This window comes from Euprymna scolopes, chromosome 21 (genome assembly GCF_053919585.1).
Source record: "Euprymna scolopes isolate OS-2025 chromosome 21, ASM5391958v1, whole genome shotgun sequence".
Classification (NCBI taxonomy): Eukaryota; Metazoa; Mollusca; class Cephalopoda; order Sepiida; family Sepiolidae; genus Euprymna; species Euprymna scolopes.
The window spans coordinates 68415437-68441118 of NC_136502.1; the positions used below are offsets into that span (position 1 = coordinate 68415437).

Genomic DNA, 25682 nt, shown 5'->3' on the forward strand with positions numbered 1-25682 from the left:
AACGTTCTGATAAATCAGTCACCCATTTTGTAAGCAATAAAAACGCGGTATATCAAAACCATAGAAAGTAAAAATAATGAGTTTCTACCGCATTTGTAAGTCAGAAATATATTTGTTTCTCAAAGAAAAAAAAAATAGAGAGAACAGGACTTTTTTTATTGTTTTCATGAAAATAAAGTTTCGAGATTTTTAATTATTTTTTTTTTACTTATTTAGTCAGTTTGTGTTTTTTTTTTAAATTGTTTTTGTGAAAGGTGAGTTTTTTTTCAAAACTTTTGTTTTGTTTCTTTTTAATTTTTTTAAAGTATTATAAATTTCACTAACATGCTGGAGAAATGTTTAATAATTTGGTATTTTTTTAGATTAGGTCCACCTCCACAATTTTCCTTTCAATGACGACATTTATAGGTTTCCGAGTATGCTGAACACGCAAATTGCATTGAAATTTTGCGGAAATAAATAGTTGTATTATGCATTGTATTCTTCGGCGGCCATCTTTTTACGTGCACACGCGCCATAAACAAATACACACACGTAAAAAAGATGGCCGCCAAAGATTACAATGCATAATACAACTTTTTATATCTTGATAACTACTTATTTCTGCAAAATTTCGATGCGATTTTCGTATTCAGCATAGTCGAAAATCATTTCAAGTCGTCATTTAAAAGAAAATTGAGGAGGTGGACCTAATCTAAAAATTTACCAATAATTTTTAATCCCGTACGCCTCCCGATACATTGCTTCGTCAACATGCGACCATTTTATATCTCCCGAAGACACTTCCGTATTTAGAAAAAAAAAATAAATAAATAAAAAGTGACCGATTTACCAGAACGTGGTAACTAAAAAGTGAGTATCCCTTTCAAATGTTGAAATGATTTTTTTTTTTTCAATTTTTTTTCACAATCTGGTTAGTGTTCAATCAATAATAATCCAGTGAAAAAATTTCAAAAAACCTATCAGTATAGAAACTCCACCACGTAAGTAAATAAATAAAAAATATTACGTGCGCATGCGTTAGCCTTGACTAGAGGGGTACTAAGGGAACGACCATTAAATAATTCTGCGGGTCGCCATGGAACTCTACGCCCAAGGAGTATCAAAATAGTTTTCATGATCTGAAGAAATTTTTTTTTCCGAAAAGTGGGTGATCACTTTTCCATCTAAATTTAACTTAAAATGAGCACCCACTTTCTGGCCACCTGAGGAAGGGGCATTTATTTTCGTGTTTATTAAAGGTTTTTTTGACAAGGCAGTTTGGTACGCGAATGCATATTTAACAGTTTTCGTTTATGCTCACGCATAGCATAAACAAAGGCTACGTCTGTGAAATGGAAAATAGTCCCAGAGTTCAGGGGTTAATACCATGCAAAAGAAATCAAACAAAAAGACTTTTTAGCCAAGAAACACACAGAAAGAAAAAAAAATAGCATCCATTTTTTTCTATCGAATTCATTTGCTGTTTTTATTGAAAACTATTTTCCCCCGGATTTTTGATATAATTTTCCATTAAGGGCTGTGCGTCTCACGTTCATAAATAACAAAAAAAATTTTTGTAGATTTTGGTGTGCTAAAAACGAATCTGCAAACCGTTTCCGTCGCAAAAAAATAGTTTTTATGATATGAAGAAATTACTTTTTCGAAAAAGTGGCGATCACTTTTCCATGTAAATTTAACTTAAAATGAGCACCCACTTTCTAGCCACCTGAGAGAGGGGGGATTTTTTCCCATGTTTATTGGCTAAACAGCTTTCGTTTATGCTTACGCATAGCGTAAACGAAGGCTACGGCTGTTAAATGGAAAATAGTCCCAGAGTTCAGGGGTTATTACCATGCAAAAGAAATCAAACAAAAAACTTTTTAGCCAAGAAACAGAAAAATGCCCCTCTCTCAGGTGGCCAGAAAGTGGGTGCTCATTCTAAGTTAAATTTACATTGAAAAGTGATCACCCACTTTTCGAAAAAGTAATTTCATGAATGTCATGAAAACTTTTTTTTGCTACGTAAACGGTTTGCAGATTCGTTTTTAGCACACCGAAATCTACAATAAAATATTTCATTATATACGAACGTGAAACGGGCCTTAAAGTAAAATAATACCGGATTTTTTTGAGCAGATTTGCCGTTAAGTTGTACAAATATCCTCAAACCAGGTAATCACTAAAAGGGATTTTTAAAAGTCGTCACCTGTATCGAGCAAAAGTTTAAAACCACCGATTATATGCCAGCCTACATCATGGTAACATATATTGAGTGAGTTCCTAACAGTATTTTTAGTTTAAACTCATTTTCCCAAAATTTCCCCAAACTTAACGTGTTCGATACAGTCTGCCGCCATTTGTATTTTTCAGATATACCGATAAACATTGAATGTTTTTGAACCGATTATACTAAAATCTTATCCAGTTAGGTAGAACACTTACTTTTCTTGCCTTTGATAACATTTATTTGTTATATATTTATTTTTTGACAACTTCTTTGTATCTGTGTTTAGTAATATAAACCCTTTTCATTTAATGTAACGTTTAGTCGGCTCGAAAAACAGTGTTTATTGGTGTATTTGAAAGCTACAAATGGTGGTGGACACTGTTGATTACTTTAAGTTAGAGAAAGTGAGTTAAAACTAAAAAAACTATACAAAATACTGTCAGAAACCTATCCATTATGCCAGCCTATGTCATGGTAACATATGTTCGGTGAGTTTCAGACACTGTTTTGTATAGTTTTTAGTTTTCAACTTACTTTCCCAAACTTAACGTATTCAACAGAATTCGCGACCATTTCTGTTTTTTGGGCCAATTAAACATTTTACATTACATAAAAACACTAAACAATTATCCAATTAGGTAGAAACGTAAATTACCTTACCTTTGCTTTCATTTATTTGTTTTTGGACGACTTTTTCGAATCTGTGTATAGTAACCCCCCTCCCCCCACCATCAACCAAATATTAATTACTAAATCACATTTTTTAAAACAACACCAAAAAAAAAAAAAGCATTTAGCATTTCAACATTTTTGCTACGTTCGGCTTCATCCACTGATTGTTGGTCAAGTCCAAAACATGAATGATTGACAGAAACTCTCGAGGATCCAGATTAAATTCTGCAAGAGTACCATTTTTTTCAGTTTCGCCTTCTTTTTCACTTTTTGCGGTGGATTGCTGTACTAATATAAGAAACATGCATTTTCTCTTTTATTAAATTTTTCCATTACACCAAATTGAACCACTGCAACGCGTGGCAGGGTACAGCTAGTAATTATATATATATATATATATATATATATATATATATATACATACATACTTTTCCAGGATCGAAACTATTAAATCGTCATTTCTGACAATCTTTAAAATTGTGTTGAGCTTTATAAAAACATGATAAGTTTTAAAAATGTAGTGTTACAATAACAGAGCCTGTTCTTGTAAGTGAGTAGATATGAAATAGGATAGTCAAGGATTCGAACTTGCGAAGCTAGATTTGAAATTGAAATAAATACAGAATGTTATTGAAAATAAAGAATGTGGAATCGCAATTGTTTAGCTCCAACACGATTGTTAGATATCTGTTTATTGGAAAAGGAATGTAATGATGAAATTTGTTTCTGTTATAAAAACGAAAATTAAAATAAGGAATTTAATCGTCAATTGACAATGTAAACATATTTTGTAAAGAGGTTATTCGAAAAATAGGATACTGAACTCGGGGTCATGTAAAGTTTTGCAACGTGACGCATATTAAGGCAACGCTCGATGAGCACATGTTTAATCATGCGATGACGTGACGAGTTCTCAATATAGGTAGAGTTTTAGATGCAGTCTGGGAAGAAGGAAGAAGGAGAGGAGAGAGAGAGAGCTGAGAAAGAGAGGTCAGAGATAGCCGCTGACACCAAACCTTGGAAGCGAAGGTTAAAGAAAAGCCATGTAAAGAAACTTTGAATTCCTCGAGCGAAATCAGGACCGGTCATGAAATAAAGGACGTCAACATGTGTTTGTATCTGCGTCTCCGTGTTGTTATTCAACAGAAAAGGTATTGTCCATTTATGTTATAAGAACCTTGATAAAATCGTCATCTAAAAGATATGTGTAAGAAAGTATATGTGTCAAAGTATAAATGTTGTAGAGACACTCATGTTCACAGAACTGTCAAAAGTATAAATGTCAAACTATCGGTCTATCTATCTATATATCAAATCTCCTCTCATTGTGTATTACAAGCTGTCGGCTCTCCTGTATTATATGTATCCTTTCGTTATATATAAGACTGTCTCTCTCTTACTAAGACTCTTACAAACAAGAACACTAAATAAGAATACGTAACGTACGCGCATATTTGGTACCTCTTTAAAATACCACCCATTAGAATGCAACAGTAGCTTTGAAAGTTATTTAAGTCTTGAATTAGGTTTGACTTTTACGATACATACGCAGTATTATGGTTAGTTCATGCTTGTCTACACAATCAATTAAAATAAGCGAATTTAAAATGTATTGATATTTTCCCATCAAATGTTTCGTGGAGTTCATACATTGATCGATTGGTTTTGCCTCTAGTAAAGTTGATCTCTCTATCGTCTTGAACAATTTCTCACACTATCCTTATAATCAGACCATGTATGCTCCATGTTTCGACTGGTGAATCTTTTTCACATTTAAAAAAAAATTTTAACATTCAGAAACGTATCTGTAATTTGGTTGGCCTCACCCTTTTTTCTTCTTCTCCCCACGCTCTCTCTCTCTCTCTCTCTCACACACACACACACACACACACACACAAAGGTGATGTTGCTAGCCTCAGTCTTTTGTTATAGTTCTATTTTTGTTCTCCAGAATTGTTTGATTTATTATCTACGTCCTCTGACTTGTGGATATGGTGATCTTCAATACTCGTATTCATTAAGCTATTCAAACATCTCGTTATACAGCTTCCTATCCGTAGCTTTTTAAAAAAGAGACCATAAGTTTGTGGAACTTACTTACCATTGACTACTTTCTCCCCATCTATATCCTTTTTTATTAGACCAAGATTCCATAAAATAAATAAATAAAAAATAATAATAGATAATAATAATATTTTTACACTGACACAGAAAGAATTTAAATGCAGAATATCATAAAAAAACTTTGACACTTCAAAAGCATGTGAACTCGATCTCATTCCACCTGTACTATTAAAAAAATGCTCTGCTAAGGTTGCTCTAGTCCTATAACTTTACAACAAATGCCTTAACGAATCTTCCTTTTCTGACTGCTAGAAAACTGCTTCTGTGGTACCAGTTTACAAAACTTCTGGCGAAAGAACTGATCCATTAAATTATCGCTTTATTAGCGCCCCCTCTCTTCGTCAAAATATTTGAGTCCATAATTGATCAAGCTCTAGTCCTTACAGTTGCTAAACTTCTGACCGACCAGCAATATGGATTTAGGTAAACCCGTTCTACAGCAGATATCCTAATAGCGGAACGTATATACTATACAATGGACAAAGCAAGAGAGAGGAGGGCAGTATCCCTAGATATATCTAAGGCTTTTTACAGGGAATTCACGATGATCTTCTCATGGACATCAGAGCATACGGTATCACTGGACGATTGATTTTTCTAGACCGTTTACATTGCTTCGGGACCATTCTGTTCATTTATATGTCCACCTATTATCTGTATATTATAAAAAGCAACCTGTCCATGTTATCGTCTGTGTGATGCTGATGATGCCATTTATTCTAATTCGCTAATCCGGATGTTTCTTTTTCTTTCATGTCAACTGATGGCATTTTGCATCTTAGCTTTTCTTTTGCTGCATTATGTGTCCACGTTGCGTTACCATGTCATATCAGGTATGATGTATTCATTGAACACTTTCTGTTTAATGTCCATAATTGGACTTTCTATTTTTCATAATGTTGTCTATTTTGGAAAAGGTTGTTCATCTGCACGCAATTCGTCGTATGAATCCAAACATGAGATGAGAAAGCTGTAGTTATCAACTACCTCGTAATTTTCACCTGCCATCGAGGCTTTTGTAGCATATTTGTTGAACATCGCCTTATTTTTGCCAGTGTGCATTTTAAGATCGGTAATATTGCTAGCATTGTGAATATCGTTAAAAATTCTTTCTCATTCTTGAGGCGTGTGATTTACTCATAATGGACTATTCTAATCATTATAAAAATCCCGAGAGTTAATATTCTCGGCGAGAATAATCGAGACAATCAGTTCGACAGAAACTAAGCATATCAGTGGCCTTTTTACTGTTGGGCTGATTCAAATTATATTGGTAGCCCTACACCATGTCACTCTTCTAGGCCTTGCCTTCGAAGGAGAAAGTTTATCGCTTTTTGTCTGAGGCGCCCTCATCAGGAATGCCAATGAAATATCCACTTATTTTTGAAGGACCAGAATGCTCCTACTTTTGGGGCGCTGATCCATTTTCCACCTTACTACTTTGTGTCACCCTCCTTCGTGATGGAAGAGAGGTAAATAGCGGAATTATCAGGACACAACGCAAGATTACAAACTGCCTAAATTAACAGTTGGAAATACTGACAACTTTTCTTTATATTCACTTTTATGTACAATATATATTTTCTACCTAAACCTGTTGGTCTCGTCTTTCTTTATGACTCTTTCCTAGGGCCATGATAACTGGTGACAAGGATTTGAGAATGAACGTTAAAACGTCGACTTTATAATACCTCAGTGTTTTACAACAATTAGCAAGAAGGTATTCAAACTAATAATGTGTTATTCAAATAGCCCATTTCAACAACATCGACTTGCGTCGAAGTATTAGAACGAGCAAGATAGTATTCAAAAAACACTAAGAACGTATCATTCAGAGAATCAGCAGCGTAGACTAAACGTTTTAAAGAACAGCAACTCTGAACGTTTAACTGAACTCTGAAAGTTGAACTGAACTCTCAAAATCCCACACCAACTAACAAAAAGCTAATAAGTTTGTTCAACGGAAAAATATACTTTTTTACAGTTCATAGGTCACTGGCACCTTCATAAATCATAGCTGGAATGTCGCTTGCATGCAATCTTATTGAGGTTATATATAGAGAGAGTTAACAAAAGTGATGCTCTTTGCCGTGCTAGGGCTGATAATATTTCGTTTACGACGTCGCCCGTTAATTATGTTTCTCTCTCTTTTTTGTCCCTACTTTCTGTTTATTTACTTAATTACGTCTTTTACTTGATTTTTATATTGAGCCAATTTAAGAAATTGTATTTTTTGTGTATGAAAAAAAAAAGAAAATATTATTTCAAAGCAAATTTTGGAAAAATCATGGATTACAGAGAAAATGCAAGCATGAAAAGTAATATAGTTAAAATTACGTTTAGATAAGTAAAAGAACTAGTGGTTAAAACTAGAAAAGAAAAAGACAAGATAATCTTGTAAAAATAATCAATTTATGAATTAAAATATTGCAACATGAAGAATTTATATAAATAATGTTAAATTCAATTTTAAAATAATGAGTAAATACGGAAATGGTTGAAAAATCATATTAGTGGAGAAAAGAGTCAGGTATGCGTACCTTAAGTATAGTCTGTCGGTAGCCGTTATGAATTATATATTTCCTTGATGAAGTCGAACCAAAGGGTAAGTGCCCAAGGGCTGTGTTGTGCTCCAAGAGAGAAGGTTGTGGATTAGGTCGAGCTACGTGCAAATGTTGTCGGTCTTGTGTTCTGACCAAGAAAAGCGCCAGTAATCGTATGTTAATCCCTTTTATCAACTCTGTCACGTGCCCAACTCGCCTGAGATATGGCCTTTGATCGGGCAAGCCAAAAGGGAAGTTGAATCCTTGCACCAATCAGCACTGAGCTTATAAACCAAAGACGGATTCAAACTCAAAACCGCTAAATGTCGCTAATGTTGCTATTGTTGTGTTTGTCTTTAATCGCGGCTTCTGCATTTTCACTGTGCGTACAGAAAAAGTCCTCAGTAATGAATAAAGCTGTTTATTTATTTATTTTATGCATGTCTTATTTGGCTATATATTTGCGGATATATTTCGGTCAGAGCCATTGAAAGTCAGACCTTCTCATGCCTTTTATTTGCGTCTGAATTTAATATTAGATAGAATGAGACAAAATTACATTCTGAAGCTGAACATGTGATCAGTTTATAAAAACAAAAACTGTGTAAGATTTTCTATTCGTTAATTTTCTTTTTCTTTTTCCTATTTTTAAAAGAAAATCGACCCAATTTGACACAACACACATATAGGTGTGAATATTTATATCCGGCACGTGTAATATTTAACGTAATATTCAGAACTATTGTTGCCTGTAATTTAATGCCAGGACACTCTTAAGGCAGATGTTTTCTATATATATTAACAGCTAACGTAGTCTAAACAAATGAATAAATAAATAAATAAGTATAATGTTTCGCTTAGATCTAATCATAAATTAAAGCAGGAATATAGAATTACTTCCCCCAGATCAGAAAATCAATAGAAATGTTTTTTTAACCCCCCAGAATTAACCCCATTTAACAGTTAATGTAATTGATTTAAACTTAAACAGCGTTCGTATTTATTAGAAAAATGTAAACATAACGGCCGCTTTACAGTTGACAGCTTAGAGAGTAAATGTACGTTTCTCCACTGACGATGAGTTATGCACTTGAAAGGACTTTTGGGATAAATACCAATTACAGTTGAAAAAAAGGAAAGAAAAAACTAATCACGTAAATAAAAAATATTATTGAATTATTATTTGTTTATTTATCTGCTTGCAATGACTGTATATTTCATACCTATATATATATATATATATATATATATATATATATATATATATATATATATATATTTAAGGGAGTAGTCACCAACAATGTGCATTTTTTAACATTATTTTATTATTCCGTGTCTTGGTTTTTCATTGAGAATTATGTTTGGATCATTGTAATAATGTTTTTTAAGTCATTGAAATCGTTTTTAACGCGCGTTTCAGACGTTCTGTGACGCGTCCTCGTCAGAAATTATTTTCAATTGTGTTGGAGATGTAAAAATGGCGATTTTCGTAGTTAATTTGAAGTTTTTCCAAGGGGTGGAGGCTTGTAAGTGTTTATTATTCATTGGCATGCTCAATTTTTATTGCTCTTTTATTGGGCTTGTGAGGGAGACCGTTGACCTGGCTGTAGTCGCTATCTCTTTCTCCTAATGTTTTTTTCTTTTCCTTTAGGGTGGGGTAGTGTGTGTTTGTGTGTGTGTGCGTGTGTGTGTTTGCTTTTATTGGTTTGGGAATGTGTATATTGTTTTATAGTATTTTGGGGTTATTTGCTTCCTTAGGAAGGCGGCTGTGATCCGAGGTCGTTACTAATGTGTATGTGTGGGGAGGGGGGACTAGCTCTTCTGAAATAAGGGTAGGGGTGCTTTCATTCTATTTTGATATTTATTTTTTGGATTCTTGGATATTGTATTGTGATTTTTCGTTTTAGTCTTTTCGGGTATTCCTTATATTGTGTTTGTTTAGAAAGAGGTGTGTATTTAAAATAGGTGATTTTTTAATGTTTCTATTTATTTTTCTCCCCATGTGGGTATGGCCAGACCCAGGATCGGTTCCTAGTGTGGGGAAGATTTTGTTCCCCAGAGGGGGGGGCATTGGAGGGGGTATAGGTATGGGAGGGGGATGATAGAAGGGATGATAGTTGTTTCAGTCATGAGGGGGTTCTCCTCCACTGACTGAGGAGGGAGCGAGGTGTTGGAACAGATATTATACTATGGTTCTAGGTGTTTCCTAGTGTTGTTGGTTTCGAGGTTAAGTAGGGTTGGTGTTGTTCAGTGTGTTGTATTAGAAATATGAGTGTTATGTCTGTGTGTGGTTGTATGCGCGCACGTGTGTGTGTTTTAATGTGTCGATTCTGATTTATGTGTGGGTGTGTATATGTGTATGTGTATGGGTGTGCATGCGAGTGTACCTTGCATTTCATGTTTTTGTGTGATGCTATTAGGCTCTGTTCAGTTCAGGAGTGAATCTGGTGATGAAGTTTTTTTTCCTGTGTAAGTAAATAAAAATAATTGTCTGTTTGGAAGATTGGCATTTTGAAGCTGTTTCCACTGCATGTGTGTACGTGTTTTGAAACATAGAGGTGTCTGTTATCTGCAATTTTGATGTTGCTCTTATGTAAGGCCACTCTATTGCTGAAATTTTTTATGGCGCCTATGTAGGATTTGTTGCATGTTGTGCATCTTAGTGCATATACTACATTTCTGGAGGTGCAATTTAGATCCTTTTTTATTTTGAATGTTTGTGCTGGGTTTTTGAATGTGTATGTGTTACCTTCTATTATTATGTCACATACTCCACATCGTGGTTTGTTGCATTTTGTAACTCCTTTTGTAGTGTGTGGGACGAGTTTTGAGGAAGTTACGATGTGTTTTAAGTTTTTGGGTTGGCGGCTGCTTTTTATTATTTTTGTTGTTTTAAGTATGTTGTTTAGTTTGTCGTTCTGATTGAGGAGGATAAGGTTTTTTGTTATCTGTGTGAATAGTTCTGGGTTGTTTGTGTTGTGTGTAGAGACGTATGCTAGAATTTGTTCTTTGTTGTGTTCTTTTGGGTTTCTTAGTTGGTCTATTGGAATTTTTTCAGCCATTTCAATACCTTTCTGTATTAGTGGTAGTGGGTATCCTCTTTTCCGCAGTGTTATTTGTAGTTCATTCAGTCTAGTTGAACGGAGGTGTCTGTCTGTTACTATGGTGCAGACTCTACGTGCTAGGGAGTAGGGTATTGATTTTAGACAGTTTTTAGGATGGTGGCTTTTGAAGTGGAGGTATTGTTGAGTGCCTGTGGGTTTTTGGTAGATGTTTGTGATTATGTTGTTGTGTTTTATTGTTATTAGGATGTCTAGGAAAGGTAGTTCTGTGGGGATTTGTTCTAGTGTGAAGTTTATTTTTGAGTGTAGATTTTGTAGCAAAGTGTGAAGTTCTTTGATATCCCCCCATGAGGTTCTCCAGAGGATAAAGCAGTCGTCTAGGTATCTTTTCCAAGATTTTATGAAGAGTGTTTTTATATTTTGCCCATACTTTTGTCCTATCCTTTCATAAAGGGTCTCTTCTAGGAAGGCGAGTGTAAGGGTGGCATATGTCGGTGCCAAAAAATAAATATCAAAATAGAATGAAAGCACCCTTACTCTTATTTCAGAAGAGCTAGTCCCCCCTCCCCACACATACACATTAGTAACGACCTCGGATCACAACCGCCTTCCTAAGGAAGCAAATTACCCCAAAATACTATAAAACAATATACACATTCCCAAACCAATAAAAGAAAACACACACGCACACACACACGCACACACACACACACAAACACACACACACATACCCTACCCCACCCTAAAGGAAAAGAAAAAAACATTAGGAGAAAGAGATAGCGATTACAGCCAGGTCAACGGTCTCCCTCACAAGCCCAATAAAAGAGCAATAAAAATTGAGCATGCCAATGAATAATAAACACTTACAAGCCTCCACCCCTTGGAAAAACTTCAAATTAACTACGAAAATCGCCATTTTTACATCTCCAACACATTTGAAAATAATTTCTGACGAGGACGCATCACAGAACGTCTGAAACGCGCGTAAAAACGATTTCAATGACTTAAAAACATTATTACAATGATCCAAACATAATTCTCAATGAAAAACCAAGACACGGAATAATAAAATAATGTTAAAAAATACACATTGTTGGTGACTACTCCCTTATGTAAATATACATCTTTCTTTCGTTGGAATTTCTTAACCCATTTTATATAAATATATATATATATATATATATATATATATATATATATATATATATATATATAATATATATATATATATATATATATATATATATATATAATTATTCCTATAATATTTTTGAAATATTTTAAATAACTGCATGAATATATGTGTGTGTGTTTGTGTGTGTGTGTGTGTGTTTGTGTGTGTCCGTGTGTGTGTGTGTGTGTGTAACTATATCCACACTTGATTCTTTGATTGTATTCAATATTGCTAGTTTATTTCGTAGAACATTCGGTGCTAACATATGAACTCTGAATGACGACAGATGGGAAATTGAATAGCGGGAATTTTAGTCGAAAACGAGATGAGATTTTAGGGCGAAAGTAAAACGATCGCTTTTGTAACAAACAATGGCAGAATATGCTGATAAGAAACTAAAAATGGTATCATAAATGTCGCCACGATTGTTAATATCGGTGATTATCTCCCGTAGCGAAAGATGCCGACTGCGGGCGGGTGTGAGAAGAGTCGATAGGTGGCGCCTTTTCCAACTTGTACTCACCCCTTCTCCTTTGTTCAACTGCTGTAAATCTATTGTCTACCACCCCGCCCCCCTTGTCACCCACGGTAGATTAAAAACACATGTGATTAATTTCAATTGGCCAAGTGGAATCACTCACCTCCGTCTTCCCCCATCGTTGGAAATAAACTGGCGCTACGAAATAGCATAACTATTATGGAAATATAGAAATAAAAGAAATAGCAAACTATAAACTAAAAGTAAAATGATTGTTTTTAAATATGTTTTTTTGTTGTTGTTTTTTTTACATTTTGTAATTCTTTTGTCTAATTTGTAATTTTACACTGTGGTTTGCAAGTTGTTGAATTTCATTTTTAGAAATAAGCTTGTTGAAAAATTAACGCATTAAATGAAGAAAAGGATGTCAATGTAGTATAGGTAACAGACCAGAAATCGAAAATAGAATATAGAATCAAAAACTTTTATAAAAACCACAAACAAATATTATTTTTTATCGACCTGCATAGTTTTAAAGTTGTGAAACTGTTTTTAAGTTGTTTGGTTTTATTAATTTCAATATAATATTTCATCAATATATCATTTGGATCAAATATGTTTTTTGAATATGTTAAAATACAATGTGGCCGATTGAACCTAAGCTTTGTGACAGGGTGAACCTTTTTGTTTACCTGAATTTAGCGACTTTATACAAAATCGACCGCTATTTTTATTTCCATGTGTTTTGAAAGTTATTCAGAGATTTTAAAAAAATCTCACAATGAGGTTTTATGTTTTAAAACTATATAGGTCGGTAGAAACCAAATTCCTGTTCTGTAAAATATGAGATCACGTGATATTATTTCAGACAATGTCGTCAAAGAAATGTCTGAAATGACCATAAGTTCAAAGAATTCTTGTTGCGCGGTTCATAACCGAAATCTGTCAATATTGGATTGGAAGACGTCCATGTTACAACTACGGTGAAACAATCTCATGGTAGCGTGTTCTACATACGGGAACTTCCTAGAAATTCCGCTATCCACATAGAGGAAACTACCGTAGTAAAAAATGAGTTCCTCCTGTAAATGTGTTAGAAAGAAGAACCAGCAATTGGAGATCAGTTAAGACCCATCCATGAAACTACTGATAGAGAATCATAAAAGAACGGTCCATAAAAAATGTAATTATTTGAGGCCTCTTGCGCCGCTTTGCAACTTTTAGTTTCGGAGGAGATAGAGTTTGAAAATATGAAGACAGACAGACAAACACATGGCTTTTTATATATTAAATTTACAACATTCTGTTTTAGTGTATGGATGCACCAATAATAAAAGGATGGGTGCAATTCCATGTTTAATAATATGTATAATAGTATATTTGGTTGATCTTACGTTGGTGGATCCTTGAAAAAAACTGCAACATGAAGATTCTTACAAGTCTTGCTTGTATTTACAACCTTTATTTTTTACATGCTTCCCCATTGAAAAGGCCATACTGGTGTTCAGTTCATCTTAATTACCCCCGCTTGGGGCCATCATGATTCGTTAACTCTCTCTCTCTCTCTCTCTCTCTCTCTCTCTCTCTCTCTCTCTCTCTCGCTCTACCTCCGATTGCCAATTCCCTGTTACAGACTGACTTAAATAACTTGCTACGTATAAAGCTTAAATTCTAATGAGGCAATGATGATGGTGATTGGACAAAATTGTTTTATATAACAGGGCGTCTCAAGAAGAATTTGCGTATATTGGATTTAAAACAGTGTTGTAGATAGTTGATAAGCATCCGCGCATCATTATGTCCCATAGACGGCAATTCTCGACAAAAAAACTTTGTTCATGGAAGTTACGTTTAGTTATTTTTCACTAGGTAGAAAGAGAGAAAGGGAGGACCATAAGTAAAAATAAAGAAAATAAACACTATTTGGGTTTTTATAGTGCGCACAAATATTTTGAAATTAATATTTCTTCCATTCTTGGTTTAAAGAACATAGTATGTGAGCTTTTGTCCAATAATGAGTCGATAGGTAAAAATAAAATTTGATGCCGGTGCTGCTTCTAACAATCTATTCACGTTTCTTCTGTGAATTTTGAAGTTTAAAGACAAATTATTTATAAATAAATCGTAATAAACAAAAGAAGAAATAAAATGATTAAAGTTACAAACAATGCTAAACATGAAAAATACATCAAAACATCCGAAAGTCATAAAACTCTCCACAACTCTCAAAGGTCATGAAAAATGAAAATATCACAAAGGTCATGAAAAGTGAAAATGTCACAAAGGTCATGAAAAGTGAAAATGTCACAAAGATCATGAAAAGTGAAAATGTCACAAAGGTCATGAAAAGTGAAAATGTCTCAAAGATCATGAAAAGTGAAAATGTCACAAAGGTCATGAAAATTCAAAATGTCACAAAGGTCATGAAAAGTGAAAATGTCACAAAGATCATGAAAAGTGAAAATGTCACAAAGGTCATGAAAAGTGAAAATGTCACAAAGGTCATGAAAAGTGAAAATGTCACAAAGGTCATGAAAAGTGAAAATGTCACAAAGATCATGAAAAGTGAAAATGTCTCAAAGGTCATGAAAAGTGAAAATGTCACAAAGGTCATGAAAAGAGAAAATGTCACAAAGGTCATGAAAAGTGAAAATGTCACAAAGGTCATGAAAAGTGAAAATGTCACAAAGGTCATGAAAATTCAAAATGTCACAAAGATCATGAAAAGTGAAAATGTCTCAAAGGTCATGAAAAGTGAAAATGTCACAAAGATCATGAAAAGTGAAAATGTCACAAAGGTCATGAAAAGTGAAAATGTCACAAAGATCATGAAAAGTGAAAATGTCACAAAGGTCATGAAAATTCAAAATGTCACAAAGGTCATGAAAAGTGAAAATGTCACAAAGGTCATGAAAAGTGAAAATGTCACAAAGATCATGAAAAGTGAAAATGTCACAAAGGTCATGAAAATTCAAAATGTCACAAAGGTCATGAAAAGTGAAAATGTCACAAAGATCATGAAAAGTGAAAATGTCACAAAGGTCATGAAAAGTGAAAATGTCACAAAGGTCATGAAAAGTGAAAATGTCACAAAGGTCATGAAAAGTGAAAATGTCACAAAAGTCATGAAAATTCAAAATGTCATAAAGGTCATGAAAAGTCAAAATGCATAAAAAAAGAATGCAATAAGATCTGCTTTTCTCCAAGTGCGAATTATTTCATTTTCTCGTTTTCAAGAAAATGTTTATTTGTTAATTCTTTTTACCACGACTCCCATCAATGCTTCAATCTCTGAAGCTGCTGTCAGCCACCCACGATCCGGCCGTTTAATTTATAAAATTCACTCTGTCTGTCTCCATATTTTCAAACTCTATCTCTCCCGAAACAAAAAGTCGCAAAGCGGCGCTAGAGGCCTTACATTGTTGGATTGTTTTATGGGCTGCTCATTTATAGTTTTTAGCTGGTTAAAATAGTTTTCAACCGTTGCAATACGATGCTATTTTAACACACATGGGTATGAATTTTTTAACGTCACATCAAATAAAGTCTAGGGTGTTTGAAAAAGAATTTTTGATAAAAAAACAATACAAACATTCAAACTTGGGTTTCAAGCATGAATTTCATTCATTGATTAATGTTAGGGCAAAGAAGAATTCCATATTCCTTGAAGACACGATTGTCGCATTTGTTTGTAATATTAAAAAGTAGGTGTTAAATAATTAACAGCCAGCTAGCCTAAGGGTTAAGGGATCAAAAAGGGGTCAAAAGTTAAAAAAAAATCGTTGTACATTCATCTTAGCTTATTTTTAATCAGTTCATATGCGTGTCACGTTGGTGCAGTGGTAACGTCACCAGCTTTGATTGCTACAGTTTTGCTTTCGGTTTCGATTTTAGCTGAATGCACACAAATACTTCTTTTTTTTACTTTTGAAATCACGACTCTATGTACGAAATCTGAACAAATTAGAATATCATATTTAAGCATATTTTACGACCGGGCAAAGCCGGGTGCTCTCCCGGTAGTGTTTTATAAAAAGAGAAATGATGAATTTTCTTTCCCGCAAAAGAAATTCTTGAGTAGAATCTCCTCGTACGACTAAAACTTGTTTATTCCTCGGCTCAAGCACCCAAATTCTTTAAACAGTGAGCTTGAACCGATCGGAGACAGAAATTCCTATGCGAATCTGAAACAAGAAACCGTAATTTACCCAAAATAAAATGCTAAAAATGACGAGATCGCAATCTTAAATTCTAATTAGGAAGTTATTCCGAATTATTGCATGACCCAACATTCGCATCTTCATAAACAGGTGAGGGGAGTCGCAATCTATTTAAAGATTTATGTCTGTCTGTCTCTCTCAGCGTATTCTCTTTCTCTCTCTCTCTCTCTCTCTCTCTCTCTCTCACTCACTCTCCTTCTCTTTTTTATCTCGCTTTCCCTCTCGCTCTCTCTATCCGTCTATTTTTCTAGCTGGCTTTGTCAGCTGGCTATCGCTTGCTAAAGCTGAAATGCTTGAAACATATTCTACTCTTTCTCGCTCTTTCTCTCTTTCTATCTCTCTATCTAACTATATCTATATATCTATCTATCTATCTGTCTGTCTGTCTGTCTTTGTTCAGAACAGTCTCTTCCAAACAAATCTGTCAATTTTTGGGTTTACAAACTTGAAACTTGATATATAGGAGATCCGGACTTGTGTAACAAATTCAATTTGGCTTTTAGTTTGTAAAAGTTAGTTGACTAAACGTGTATCTTATAAGCGTGCGCAAATAGACATTTATACGTAATGATTTATAGGTTTTTAGCTGGTTAAAATAGTTTTTAACCGTTGCGATACGATGCTATTTTAACACACATGGGTATGAATTTTTTAACGTCACATGAAATCATTAATGTTTGGATTTACATATGGGTTTAGCTCAAATGGTAACGAATAAGATTTGAGAGGTATATGTTTTGGTTTCGATTCTAACTGATGGAATCAAAATCATTTTTAAAACTGTAGAAGTTAATACTCTATACTTGCTACAATATAATAATCAATAAAGAAATAGCTTTATAAGACAAGATCAATAAATGACAAAAGTTACATTATTTATTAACTATTATTATTTATTAACTCATCAAAGTTAAAAACAAGGAACAAAACGAAATATTTTTCTTATTCCGAAGCTTCAAAAATTAATCTTAATGAATTGATTTTGCTAATAAGCAATCCAATAGCAACTCTGTTTATTTTGCCAGTTATTTCCTCCGATGAAAAAGCTTATCATTGAAACTTCTTGGAATAAAGAAAATCTTACGTTATTTTCCTTGTTTTTTAACTTTAGATTAATTTATAAAGTGTGAATTTTTTCTTTCGTCATTTTTGTCCAATATAAATACGTTCTATTTTTATCCAATATTTATATATTTTATATTTATCCAAATTCTAAATTCCAAAATTCTATTTTCATGCAATATAAATATGTTCTATTTTGTCCAATATTTATATATTCTATCTTTATCCAATATAAATACGTTCTATTTTCGTCCAATATAAATATGTTCCATATACATCCAATATTAATATGTTCTATTTTCATCAAATATAAATATGTTCTATTTTTATCCAATATTAATATGTTCTATTTTTATCCAATATAAATATGTTCTATTTTTATCCAATATTAATATGTTCTATGTTCGTCCAATATAAATATGTTCTATTTTTATCCAATATTAATATGTTCTATTTTCATCAAATATAAATATGTTCTATTTTTATCCAATATTAATATGTTCTATTTTCATCAAATATAAATATGTTCTATTTTTATCCAATATAAATACGTTCTATTTTCGTCCAATATAAATATGTTCTATTTTTATCCAATATTAATATGTTCTATTTTCATCAAATATAAATATGTTCTATCTTTATCCAATATAAATACGTTCTATTTTCGTCCAATATAAATATGTTCCATATACATCCAATATTAATATGTTCTATTTTCATCAAATATAAATATGTTCTATTTTTATCCAATATTAATATGTTCTATTTTCATCAAATATAAATATGTTCTATGTTTATCCAATATTAATATGTTCTATTTTCATCAAATATAAATTTGTTCTATTTTTATCCAATATAAATATGTTCTATTTTTGTCCATATTTATATATTCTATCTTTATCCAATAAAAATACGTTCTATTTTTATCCAATATAGATATGTTCTATTTTTATCCAATATAAATATGTTCTATTTTTGTCCAATATTTATATATTCTATCTTTATCCAATAAAAATACGTTCTATTTTTATCCAATATAAATATGTTCTATTTTTATCCAATATAAATATGTTCTATTTTTATCCAATATAAATATGTTCTGTTTTTATCCAATATAAATATGTTCTATTTTTATCCAATATAAATATGTTCTATTTTTATCCAATATAAATATGTTCTGTTTTCGTCCAATATAAATATGTTCTATTTTTATCCAATATAAATATGTTCTATTTTTATCCAATATAAATATGTTCTATTTTTATCCAATATAAATATGTTCTATTTTTATCCAATATAAATATGTTCTGTTTTTATCCAATATAAATACGTTCTATTTTTATCCAATATAAATATGTTCTATTTTTATCCAATATAAATATGTTCTATTTTTATCCAATATAAATATGTTCTATTTTTATCCAATATAAATATGTTCTATTTTTATCCAATATAAATATGTTCTATTTTTATCCAATATAAATATGTTCTATTTTTATCCAATATAAATATGTTCTATTTTCGTCCAATATAAATGTTCCATATTCATCCAATATTAATATGTTCTATTTTCATCCAATACGAGCATAGCGGTGATGGTCTGGACCCTTTAGCAGTTATTTTTCTTGATCAAAGCCAATAAAAAAATGTTTTCCTCACATCCGATTGCCCTGTATCTCAAATTTCGAGGCTTTACACTACAAATTGGCAGAGTAATTTGGTAGAAAACGTAAAAATGAAATATTTTGAACTTTGACACCATTTTTTTTCTCTTAGCAATTATTTTTTGCGCTTGAAGCAAATGAAAAAGTTTGACCCAAGTTCAAGAAACCCACATATAAAATTTCAACTGTTTAGACCCAAAATTTGTGAAGGTGTGGTATATCTAAAAGGTCAAATCTTTGAACTTTGATCCTTTTGCTTCGAAATTTCCACCCAAAATCTAATTAGATAGCGAGACCAATGTCTGAATACACTGCAAGTTAAAATAATATTTCGGCCTAAAATTGGCAAAATAGGTTAGTAGAGACCATAAAGATAAAATCTGCAAACTTTGACCCCTTGGCAGCCAAATGTTCGGTCCAAAACGAATTAAAAACATTGACCTCATTATGACTTTGCTTTATGTAAAAGTTCAAGTGTTTATACTGAGTAGTTTGGTAGAGACCACAAAGGTAAAATATTTTTGAAATTTGATCCTAATTTTGACCCTTTGACATTTATTTTTTCGAGCTTAAACCAAAATATAAAGTTTGATCCTGGTCTAATTAATCTTATTTGAGATTTTAATTGTTTGGGCACAATATTTGTTTAGTAGAGATCGCAAAAGTATCAACTCTTTGGGAATTTGACCGCAATTTTGACCTTTTAACCGTTATCTTTTTGGGCTCAAAACAAATGAAAAAGTTTGACCCAGATCCTAGCAAAAACCTCAAGCATTTAGGCATAAAATTGTCAAATTTCAAGTGATTAAACCCTGTATTTTGGTAGAGAAAGCAAAGGTCAAATATGTTAAATTTTACCCTAATTATGACACTAGTTTCTTTTGGGCTCAACCCTAATTGTAACATTAGTTTCTTTTGGGCTCAACCCTAATTGTAACATTAGTTTCTTTTGGGCTCAACGGAAATTAAAAAGTTCGATTCAGGTCCAAGTAACCTACAAATGAAATATCAAGTTGTTAGAGTCAAACTTGGTGGAGGAGTATGATAGACTTCTAAAAGGTCAAATCGTTATACTTTGACCCCTTGGCTGCCAAATTTCCGCCCAAAATCTATTTAGATATGTAGCCCAATATCTGAATATAGTTTAGTATATTTTGCAATGCTAATTTTTTTAATTTAAGCTGTTCAATTTTCTTTTCTTTTTTTCCAGTTCGATTTTTGTTATCGGCATCTTTTATTTTAATGTTTATTTAGCTTGAAGAGAATTTTTTTTAAAGTTGTTATTGTTTGAAATATTACCTTAAAATGTTTAATTAAAAAACAAACTTGGTTTAAAAAATTTATTTGAATTTTTTTTATTAATTCAATGAAGAAATTTAACTTTTTAACTAAATTTTCATTTACGATTTTGCCTTTAATATTACAATTAATTTTTTGAAAAAATATGCCTTAAATGAAACATATTTGGTTGTTTTACTTTTTAAAAGGTCACAGTTTTTCCAGATTTAGTTTTGTGGTTGCTTTGATGCTCTTTAAATTCTCATTTTGATCCGTATTTTTGCAATTCTATTATTTTGTTTCAAAGAAAACTGCATTAATTCTTTTGAGGCTATACATTATTATAGTAAACTGTGGTGTAAATTTATACCTAAATGAACAACATAGCAACCACGCAGTGGATGCTAAAGACAAGCAACAATTAAGATTCCAGTTCTGTATTGAAAAATCACAAATAAAAAAAGATACATAGTCATGCACAAGCCTGGTGTTGAGAATTTACAGAACTTCAGTGTATACAACGTTCTTTGTTTTGTTTTTCGGCATGAATGCAGACAGACTATTTTTGTTACCCACTCGAAAACATCCAACATAAAGTTGTCCATGAGAGAAGCAAAACTCTTTCAAGTGCATTCCAGCCACGGACAATGTCTGCCTTTGGGATTTATTCATTGATATTGCAAATGCAACTCGAAGAGGAAACTGTATTCTGAACACGTAGGGCGCTTCTCTTCCTGATTTAGTCAATGTCACCTTAGGTATCAAAACATCCTCTCCAGTGACTATTGTAGCGTCGATGATGTTTTCGGACATACTATTGACAACAAGTTTAGTACCCTTGCACAATTTCGGTGGTGTTATATTTCTTAGGAGAATTACAGGGCATCCCACCTTGAGGGCCAAAACAGGATCGGGAAGACCATAAATATCAAGACTATTAAGAAATTCAATGGGTATTTAAACATTGCCAAGTGGGTCCATATTTGTGTTGATTGACTTAAACATTTTAATTGTCCCAGAAAGACTGTTTAGCATACGTCGACAATTGAATTTATGGGCGCCAATATAGCTCTTTCATAGAGCCAATCGTGATTGTGAAAATTGTCAATCAGATTTGGAAAACTGATGTTATAAAATCGTCGAAAGTATCAACAAGGCTACATATATTGTTAATTTTGATGTGGCCAGTGGAATCTGCTGGAAGTTTTCCGTGGCCAAGTGTCAGAAGGTTTTGGGAAACTTTTCCCTTGCTCCATCTCCATTAAGTTTAACATGCATGTTAGTTGTTAACTAAATGGTTTTTACTTGTTTCCATAAATAGGACGATTTTGGGCACGTACGTACCTGATCAGCTCTGGTTCCCTTTGGAACTACGGGTAGTGTTTGGCGAAAGTCACCTGAAAGTAGAAGGGTAACACCACCCATGGACCGTTTGTCATCTCTTATATCCCGAAGAGTTCTATCTAAAGCCTCAAAAGCCCCTTTATGAGCCATGGTGCATTCGTCCCACACAATAATTTCTGTTTGTCGAAGGAGCTGTGCTCTGGGACTATCTTTAGTGATATCGCAAACTGCCGTTTGAGCTGAAATTAAGTTAAGTGGTATTTTAAGCATTGAGTGTGCTGTTCTGCCACCAGAAAGAAGAGTAGCAGCGATTCCAGATAACGCGACGGCAATAGCAATCATTTTAGTTTGCCTAACTTTGGTCAATATTAATTTGGTGACAAATGTTTTTTCCGGTGCCTCCAGGTGCATCCAGAAAGAAAATTCCACCAGCACGTCTGAAAACGTTGTTGGTAACTGTGTTGAAAGCGAACAGATGCTCAGGAAGTAACTTAGGCATCATTTCATTGATGTACCTTGTTAAAGAGTCGACATCATAGGATATTTCCTGAAGTATTAGAGTTGGAATTTGCTCATTGTCGATGCGTTCAGTTTGTAGTAGACCACATGATTGCAAATTTTTTCCACCTATAAGAATAAGTCTGTTCTTTATACCTATTAACGCCCTATTGTAAAACTCATCACAATAATCAAATTGAATCTCTAGAAGGCATACGTGTGCTTGATGCAAAAAGTCTTCGGAAAGCATATTTCTGAATTTCAACCACAAGTTAAATGCGTTTCCAACACTGCAGAAATGTAATAGCTTAACAAATAGTTTGCGATGTCTCCGAGCTAAATATGAGGCAGCAATTTCAGCTAATGTGGCTTCTCAGCGAGTGTCATCCTCAAGTAAACCTCGAGCCATACAGGCTTCCCTGTAGGTAGGCCAAACTCGATTACCGAATTGACAAAGATCTTCAAAGTTTGTTGGTCCTTGAACTTCATGAAGCAGAATTCAGAGGTACAAAAATTTGTGTTGATTTGGAGGTATAGTATAGACACACCCCAGGCAATCATTCCATTTAATACTTTCAGCAACTTCAAATCGTCTACCGATACTTCTTCTTATTCCATGTGTAGTATGAAGGAATTTCAGAATAGATTAAAGTTTTGGCGAAGTCATCGCTTTCACACAGTCTGTAGAAAGCAATCAAAGTTATCTGTCTAGGTGCTTGTACTATATTTTGTGCAGTTGTCACGGTGTAGTACACCCGCAGCCCATTTTCAAGGTGAATGTCCAGACGTTGAATTGTTGGATGCTATATGATAGGAATCCAAATATTCGCCAAAATGCCTTACTACTGCTAATGTAACGCCCTACCTGATATTGTAGGACTTCATCTCTTGTATTGTAGTTCTGCTGGAGACCAAAAGAGGCGGCATCAGAACCCTTATTGATGCATTGAACAGAAGCACAAAATTCGACATTTATGTGGGCGTCAAAGGTGCTGATAAGAATTGGACAGTATGGGATGACCCATCTGTTGTCGATCTCGTAATCTCTTACCGTTGCAGTAAAGCCACCATCTTCTGGTCTTCGTCGTCTGTACAATGGATATCTATTAGTATCAGTTTGTGTCTCACTAATAAACTGGCGAGAATACCTTTTTGTGCATATCCTGTTGTCTTTAACGCACGGTAAGTCTCTTCTAAAACCAGAGCCGCATGGTCTATGAATCATATGCGCCTTTACCATGTTATATAAATCCCTGTCAACAGACGGTTCTGGTAGTTCTGCAGAGCTGATTTAGTCCATGTCATTGGAATTTATTTTATTCGCGAGCCAAATTAGAATATGAGCACGATAATATACATGTTTGTATACGTTTCCTCGGACCGGTCCAAAAATCTCACCTCACATCAAATCCATCAATTTATAAATTTTCAAGTGAAATACTCTTGCTAAGATATCATGACGGTTTGTTGTTGCTTGTCCCTTGAAAAGTTCATCCGGGGCTTCCTTCCAAGTTGGGTTACAAGTAAAAGTTAAAAACAAAGCCTACCGTAGTGCCTCACAATTGTCATCGCATTCTGAGTCCTTTCGTGCATATAGCGGGGTCCACCAGTAAATGTGGAGGGCAGAAAACAAAGCCTGTCTAGATTGTTTGGATCTGCATCTCTGTTAAGACCATCCCTCAAGTGTATGTAGCTGTCGCAACGCAATTTTGCCTGATTATTTCTGATGTAGGCGTTCTGATTCCATTTTAGCACACATGTCAGTAGCATACTGATTGTAAAGGTCTTGAAACCGATGTAAATGATTGTAATAAATATTTCTAATATTATTATTATTATTATTATTATTATTATTACTATTATTATTATTATTATTATTATTATTATTATTATTATTATTATTAAAATCACCAGTATCACTATTCAGGTCATTGTTATCCTTTTGGTCCCGAATCATAAATCTGTATGCATAGAAATCCTTACAAGTAACTTTTTGGGAAAAATTATATTCCGAAGTAGATATGTCAAATTGAGGAATTCCAAAGTGGTAACCATCTTCTCCACGAACAAACATTAAAGGATATTGAAGCGCATCGTATGATCTGTGAGTCTCATTTATGCGCTGGAGACCAGCATCCCAGCGTTTGATGACAATATCTCTGGCATGGTGTTGGTCACCACTAAGAAGGATTGCGATTTCATTAAAGAGCATTAAATCGACCTGCATGTTCAGTGGATGGTCGCTTGTCTGCATAGATAACAATGCTAACATTCTCAGCAGGAGTTAATTCTAGAGCATATTTGAAGCTCCGTACATAGTTGTTTTGTTCATAAAGCATACTTTGAAGGCCCAAAATCAATTTTAGTCGACTGTTGGACTCGATTGTGTCATTGATGCAGGCAAATGAAAACGAATTCCTTCTTCGAGTTTGTTTCATGTAGTCTGGCATGAAATAACTTGAAGAAATTGAGGTGGCTCATTTTCAGTTGGCTGAAGAGATCCAATCAGATGGTAGACCTGCCCCTCTACTTTGAATGTTGGCATAAACCCCTCTTCATATTGGTAACTGGATCCGAAAAACGTCATTTGAAATGCGCAATTGTAGTGCCTTATTTCTTTCATGAAGGTTCTTTATTCAGGATTTGAACCTGTGAGCTAGCGTAGTAGCGGTTGTGGAGGTTCTTCAAGAAGTGGGAGTTTAACCTTGCCATTTGAACAGCATATTCCCGCTGGCTCACTTGACGATCTTTCCGCGATACAATGTAAGCATTTCTTATACATGCAGCCTATTTTTATGTCAGGGTGTTCAGCATAATTAGAAAAGGAAATATAGTTGAATGCTTTTTAAGACCAGCGTGACTTTGTTGTTCTTGAATGTCCTTTCAAATTGGTTCTATATTGTATCTGACCCTCCATCCGTCTGTCTAGTTGCTCTACATTTTCTGAAACGCGTGCAGTGGACATGGCTGAAGCATTTCTCCTTAAATGTCTGCTCGTTGTTTTTCGGTTTCGGAAGCGCGTGCAGCAGACTGACCTAATGTCTTTCTTTTAAGACGATTCTTTTATTGCTCTTCAGCCGAACTTGAAGCATGTCTTTCCAAATAACATTCTCTTTAGTCTTCGTCCATTGAAGCTTGAGAAACAACCTGGATTTTACTCTTTTCATTTGGATAAATGGGGAGATTGGCGTGTAGTGCACCGTCTAATGCTGCGATTAAAAAACTACTTGTCGAAGATACAGGCAAATTTTTATTATCACCAATTATATCCGAATCTGCAATGAAGGAAGAACCACTCCCAGCCGAATGACCCAAACGACCATTTTCAACAAATACGACCCTAGCATCCCCTGG

At 33.7% G+C, this 25682-nt stretch overlaps 1 protein-coding gene across 1 annotated transcript; it reads right to left on the reverse strand.

Annotated features, from left to right (window-relative positions):
• Positions 1-21776: 21776 nt before the first annotated feature.
• LOC145242835 (uncharacterized) lies at positions 21777-22172 on the reverse strand. Its single transcript, XM_080105956.1, has one exon. It carries the CDS (start codon positions 22170-22172, stop codon positions 21777-21779), a length of 396 nt encoding a protein of 131 aa, XP_079962082.1.
• Positions 22173-25682: the final 3510 nt, after the last annotated feature.

Excerpts from the sequence above, each read along its gene's own strand:
- LOC145242835 (XM_080105956.1), bottom strand. The coding sequence starts at position 22,172 with ATGATTGCTATTGCCGTCGCGTTATCTGGAATCGCTGCTACTCTTCTT.